Here is a 6,446-nt window from a genome sequence, read left to right on the forward strand (position 1 = left end):
TCCCAGCTACTCGGGAGGCTGAGGCAGAATTGCTTGAACCCGGGAGGCGGAGGTCGCAGTGAGCCAAGATCGTGCCACTGTACTCCAGCCTGGGTGATAGAACAAGACTCCATCTCAAAAAAAAGAAAAGAAGTTAGAGGCAGGTGCCCTAATCAGTGACCCATGCCCTAAGGACCTCAGTACTTCCTCTCACGGCTCATTTACAAAGCCTCCCCTCTTTTGTTTGGGTGACTTGACATCAATGGACACAGAGGCCTCTCTCCCCTAGGCAGCATCTGATTAAAATCCGCACACCGTCTTTTGTGCAAAACAAGTGTCCAGTTTTCGCTGCTCTTTCACACATCAACCCCTCTCCCCCGTGAGGACACGGAGGCAGGGAGAGGTCGGGCATAACCAAGGCCCTATGACTGGTGGGTCTCATGCTCCAAGCCCCATGATCCTAGCCACATCCCACGCGGCCTCTGCCGCAGCCTGTGAACCCTGACACGGCCTCGGAGGGCGGATGTCATCAGGAGAAATCGGGCTGGCAGGCGGGCAGTCCCCTCTGATGAACAATATTTTACAGGCACTTCCCCTGCTAACATGTCATTTAACATGTGCTGGGGAAACCAAGGCAGGCCTGCTCCAAATGGGGCTGCAGAAGGGCAGCTTCCCCAGGAGGAAGGTGACGTGGTGGAAGTGAGTGGACGGGGCCCCAGCCTCACCTTCACACGACCTGCCGTCCACAGAGAGCCGGAAGCCCACGGAACAGCTGCAGAGGTAGGAGCCCAGCGTGTTCTCGCACTTGTGGCCACACAGGCGCCCGGGGTAGCGCTGGCACTCGTTGACATCTGAAAGTGAGGAGTGGGTCAGCTCAGGGCAATGTCCAACACAGTGGCGCCACATTCCACCCTCTTGACAAGGCGAGCTCATGTCCTTTGTCCTCCACCTCCTCCAGCCTCCTTTCTTTCTTTTTCTTCATCTTTGAGACAGAGTCTCGCTCTGTCTCCCAGGCTGGAGTGCAGTGGCATGATCTCGGCTCACTGCAACCTCCACCTCCCAGTTCAAGTGATTCTCCTGCCTCAGCCTCCCAAGTAGCTGGGATTATAAGTGCAGGCTACCATGCCCAGCTAATTTTTGTATTTTTTATAGAGACGGGGTTTCGCCATGTTGGCCAGGCTGGTCTCAAACTCCTGACCTCGAGTGATCCGCTCACCTTAGCCTCCCAAAGTGCTGGGATTACAGGCGTGAGCCACCACGCCAGGCCTCCAGCCTCATTTCTCACACAAGGAATGCAAAGTGACTTGTCCCAAGCACGCAGGAAGTCAGTGGGAGAGCCGGGACTGCTGTAGTGTGCCTGCCTGCCAGGCGAGCCTTGTGCTCCTTCTACGGCAGCACATCTGAACTAGTGCCCTCCTGCCAGTCCTCCTCCCCAGGGCCCACAGGAGGGTCTGTCAGGATCTAGCAAAGTGCTTGCTTTGTGGGAGTGGGGTGGCAGCTGCCAGGTTTCCCTGGGCACCTAGGTTTGGTGACAGCAGGCACTGGCTGGATAGGACCTGACCCCACTCCTGGTCAGCTTTTCCCCTCACTGCCCTGGGCTAAAGGCACACTCCAGCTCCTGTGGCTCTGCAGCTCAGCGATGAACCAGGAAATCACTGATGCTGCCCGCATGTGTAGACCTGGCTCAACAGCACTTGGAGGTCCTGGGTCGAGCAGAACCCCTTTTTACAGGTGGGGAGCAAGCTCACACACAGGGGGGCTGTGCCACTGGCCACCCGGCTGGGCAGCAGCACAGCTGGGGCTAGAATGGGGTCTCCTGACTCAGGGTCTTCTCTTGGGGTCTGCCTGCACTTGGGATTGAGATGAGGATCAGACCACATTGCTGGAGATGCCACAGAATGTGTCCCTGGTGCCACGTGGCCGGGTTCCCCCAAGGCCTGCGGGCCCCCCACGCACCCACACACATCCTGCTGATGCCGTCAAAATAGTAACCCGTCTTGCACTCGCAGCGGAAACTTCCGGGAGAGTTCACACAGCGGTGCCCCTTCCCACAGGGCTCGGCAGGTGGTGCGCACTCGTCCACGTCTTGCAAAGGAGAAAGAAAGCCATGATGAAAACCTTTAGTTTGGGTTTTTCTTCCCCCCAAGATGATCAGAAAGGAAAGCAAGAAAGGAGCACATGGAAATGGGCATTCCATTTCAACACGACTTCACAGAGCACCTACTGAGTCCCAGACTGTGGAGACAGCTGACCCAGAGGCAGCCCTACCCGGCTGGCAGGCCAGCAATGACTCTCATTCAGGTAGGAAGTGCCCAGTAACCCAGGGAGACACTGAAGAAGTGTCCTGGGGGTTATGTGAGGAAGGCTCCTTCTCTGGCAGGATCTAGACAGGCTGGGTGCCCTGGATCCAAAGGAACGCAGGAGCAGGTGAGCAGAGGGAATGACGTAAGAGCAAACACCCACACAGAGAGGAAAGGACAGCGCTTGTGTGGCGAGTGGCAAGACCCACACTGCCTGAATGACAAGGTTCGTGGAATTAGGCCAGCTCTAGGGGACTGGACAGTAAGCAGAGGCATCCGTCCTTTGTCACCAGTGGGGAGCTGATGGAGTTGTAAATAGGACGGGGTGAGAGAGCTTTGGGCTCAGGACAAGCTGGACAAGGCTGAGGCAGTAGACGGGCTGGTGTTCTACTGCACCAGTCCCGGCAAGACAATGAAGCCCCATCCTTGGGAACTGACAATGGGATGGATGGGCTGACAGAAATGGCTTTGCTTTGGCGATCAACTTTCTGCTTCCGGAGAAGGGAGGGTGTGTGCTGGAAGCAGACAGGAAAGTGGATTTCAGATTTGTTTTCTTAATACCAACCAACACAGCGAGTTCCCTCCTCGTTGAGATGGTAGCCACGGCCACAGTTGGGGACATTCTTCTGGCACGTGTAGGAGCCCTCCGTATTGATGCATGTATGGCCGGTAGGGCACGGGGCACTGATACTCAAACACTCATTGATATCTACAGCGGGAAAAGACAGAGACCATGTGGTTAAACCTGGAGGGCATCCCAGAACCCAAAAACTGGATCTCCAAAGAAATTCCCCTTCCCACCTCTTTGCAAAACCACAAATGGAGGGGCTCAACCCCCTCACCCTGGACCACACCGCCATCTCCCAACTGGCTCCCAAATTTTATCACGCATACTGCCTCAACCACCACCTCTCTGGCCCTTCTTCCTGTCCCTAAATCTCCAGCACCTCCACCGTTCGCTGTGCCAAATCGGGACCTGCCTGCCTGGCTTTTCCTGCATTCATCTACTCCACACACTGGGCAAGGTGTTAAGGAGACAGGTGACCGTCCACGGGGCGCCAGCAACTCTGGCTCCCAGCGAGCCTCTAGGCCCCTCCAGTGACTGGGCTTCACAGGGCCTATGCTGACCCAGGACCACCGGGGAGGTGCCATGGCTCCGAGCTCACTGCATGGCAATCTCCTTCCTTGAGTGGACACACCTCTGACATGAGGACCGTAGGCTTTATCTTTGATGACATACAATGCGCAAGTGTGAACCCATGAATGGTCCAGGAGGACCATGCTACACAAGGATTCCCTCCTTCTGCTCAAATTCGGAGGAAGAATGCACAGATTGCACTTCCTGAGACAGGGAGTGGGAAAGGACCTCAGTGTCTAAACATCACCTTGGAGAACCTTGCCAAGACACTTACAAAGCATCTGGGGCTGGGGGACAAAGAGAGGGAGTGATGGTGGAAGACCCCTGAGCATAAGTCAGAAAGGGGGACAGCTGTACCCCTCTCCCTGCCAGCAAGTCCACCCTCCCCAGTCAAACGAGTCCGTCTTCGCACTGACCGTGCAGCAATTTACAGTTTACAAAAGCTTTTATATCCATTACCGCTCTCGAGCACCATAGCCAGCCTGCAAGTGAGGTGATGCCGGTATCACTATCATTACTGCCTGCGCTTTATAAACAGGAAGCCAAGGTCCAGAGACTGAATGGGTGGAGTCAGGAGCCAATCGGGACCTAGGTCTAGAACCAGGATCTCCTGCTTTCCAGCTCCCTTAAATCAGTGGCCAGCAAATGACGGCCCTTGGTTCAAATCCGGCGTACACCTACTTTTGTAAATAAAGTTTTATTCGCGTGCAGCCAGGCCCACTCTCTTACACATTGCTCAGGGCTGCTTTTACACTGCAACTGGCAGAGTCAAGTGGTTGCCACAGAGACTGAAGTTATTTACCATCTAGCCCCTCTAGAGAAACAGCTGGGTGGCTCCTGCCCTGTAACATGAATAAATGCAGCGTTTAGCAGAGTGGTGGCTGCCTTCCCCCAGGTGCTGCAGGCTCCTCACTCAGACTGCATTCCCCAAACTCTGTTCCCCAGAACAACAGTGTCCCTCAGAACATCGTGTGCTCCACAGGGGTAAGACCTGGCTATCAATGAATGAATGAATGAATGAATGAATGAATGAATGAATGGGAATGAATAAACAGAGAGAAAATCAATGTAAAACATCGGTTGAGTTTGGGAACATGGCGCCTGATCTTTCCCTCTCAGGGATTCACACGGGAAAAGCCCAAGCTGCCAAGGTCCCTGTTCACTTGGCTTCCCCTCGTGCTTCCTAGATTTAGCAGAACCCCTTCCTGCCCCAGGACCTGCCGACATCTCAGGCACAGGTCAGCCGGGACATGTGGGAAGCCCTGGCCCGTTCCCTGCTCCCCACTCAAGAAGAAAAAGGAAGAGGTCGGGGGTAGTGGCTCATGCCTGTAATCTCAGGACTTTGGGAGGCCGAGGGGTGGATCACCTGAGGTCAAGAGCTCGAGACCAACCTGGCCAACACGGCGAAACCCCATCTCTACTAAAAATACAAACATTAGCCAGGCGTGTTGGTGGGTGCCTATAATCCCAGCTACTTGGGAGGCTGAGGCAGGAGAATCGCTTGAACCCAGGAGAGAGGAGGTTTCAGGGAGCCAAGATTGCACCACTGCACTCCAGCCTGGGTAACAGAGCGAAACTGTCTCAAAAAAAAAAAAAAACAAAAAAAGAAGAAAAGAAGGAGGAGGAGGAGGAGGAGGGGGAGGGAAAGAGGGGAGGAGAGGAGGGAGAGGAGGAGGAGGAAGAGAAAGGAAGACAGCAGCAGCAGGAGAGGATTTGAAGAAAAAGAGCAAAGAAAACCCAACAAAGCCATGCTGGTCTCAAAGCCCTCAGTGACCCAACCTTAAGGGCCTAGAAAATTCTCCATGTATGAGAGGGGCAGAGACCTCCGCTTCCTGGAACCCTGACCCACCCCTTGTGCTAGCTCTGCAGGAAGAGCCCTTCCGCTACAGGCAGGGGGCTCGGAGGGGCTCTTGGGATCCCAGGATGGTTCTCGGAGCTCCAGGAAGATGGATTCTGGCTACACAAGGGAATCGGCGCTTCCCACCACGGACCGTGCTATTCCTGGGTGAGGGAGCGGGTACCACGGGCAGAGGTGTGGGAGCAGAGGACCCCGGGTGCATGCTGGGGGACCAGGACCCGACACAGAACCTTTTCAGCCCTCTCCCAGACGGCCTGAAACTATCTTCTATCTTGATGTATTTTCTCGTTAGAAAGAAGTATTTCTGCTGATGCAGTCGTTTTTTAAGAGAAATGTCTTTTAAGAGTTTTTTTTTTTAATATAAAGGTGTTGACATGAAATGATTTCTAAGTACCCTGTCAAGAGGGGAAAAAAGCAAATGACAGAACAGTCCGGTCCCATTTTCATAAAAAAACAACAACAACAACAAAAAGTCTCCAGGGAGCAGAGCCCAGAAGGGCTCACGGACCCTGCCAAGAGGCAGGCAGGATCGCAGGGGAGGAGCGTTTACTTCCTACACTTAGGTTTTGTTTGCTGATTTGTACATCAAGACGCACGTAATTTTTGAAATAGAGATCTTTTAAAACAATGAATCCTGAGCTTGACTGCAAGGATTGAGAGCACATGAAAAGGGGAACCCCACCCCCATCCCGGCATCCCATGCTGAGGGGACCCTGAGTGAGATGAACATTTGGCTTTTGATGCCGTCACTGAGGACCCAGGGAGATGGCAAGGAACAGCTCAGTGCTGCCAGGCTGGCCTTCAGCCCACAGCCTGCTTGCCGGTCCTGGAAGGACGGTGAGGGGACGGCTCCCAAGCCTCAGCCCCTACACAGTGCTGCACCCTGTAGAGAAGAAAGTCAGGGCTAGGCTGAGACTTGCAAACGCTGCCTCGGGGCTGATTTTGCCATGAGTCAGGGTTTCCGTCTGCAGTCGACGCCAGCCTCCTCCGGACCCCCCTCTGGGCAGGCTGCAAGTCTGAGCAGGACTATCCTCCCCGCTGGCCCTGGAGAGCCCAAGGCTTCCCTACTCACCACCCCCTGCACTGAGAAACCACCATCCCGCCCTGCTGGCGGGTGACTGGCGAGGGGCCAACTGGCAGCCGAGCCACAGCCCCCAGCTCAGAAGTCTCC

At 54.8% G+C, this 6,446-nt stretch overlaps 1 protein-coding gene across 4 annotated transcripts in view; it reads right to left on the bottom strand.

Moving 5' to 3' along the window:
- The window catches only part of FBLN1 (fibulin 1), a 96,629-nt gene that overhangs the window by 55,560 nt on the left and 34,623 nt on the right, over positions 1-6,446 (bottom strand). For all 4 annotated transcript variants that reach the window (XM_011934760.1, XM_011934761.1, XM_011934762.1 and 1 more), the window contains 3 exons: positions 2,845-2,988; positions 1,936-2,064; positions 705-830 (listed from right to left, as the gene is read on the bottom strand). In XM_011934760.1, the coding sequence (XP_011790150.1) occupies positions 705-830; positions 1,936-2,064; positions 2,845-2,988 (399 nt within the window). The remainder of the gene's footprint in view (positions 1-704; positions 831-1,935; positions 2,065-2,844; positions 2,989-6,446) is intronic.

The sequence above is a fragment of the Colobus angolensis genome, unplaced genomic scaffold, assembly GCF_000951035.1.
Source record: "Colobus angolensis palliatus isolate OR3802 unplaced genomic scaffold, Cang.pa_1.0 Scaffold138, whole genome shotgun sequence".
Classification (NCBI taxonomy): Eukaryota; Metazoa; Chordata; class Mammalia; order Primates; family Cercopithecidae; genus Colobus; species Colobus angolensis.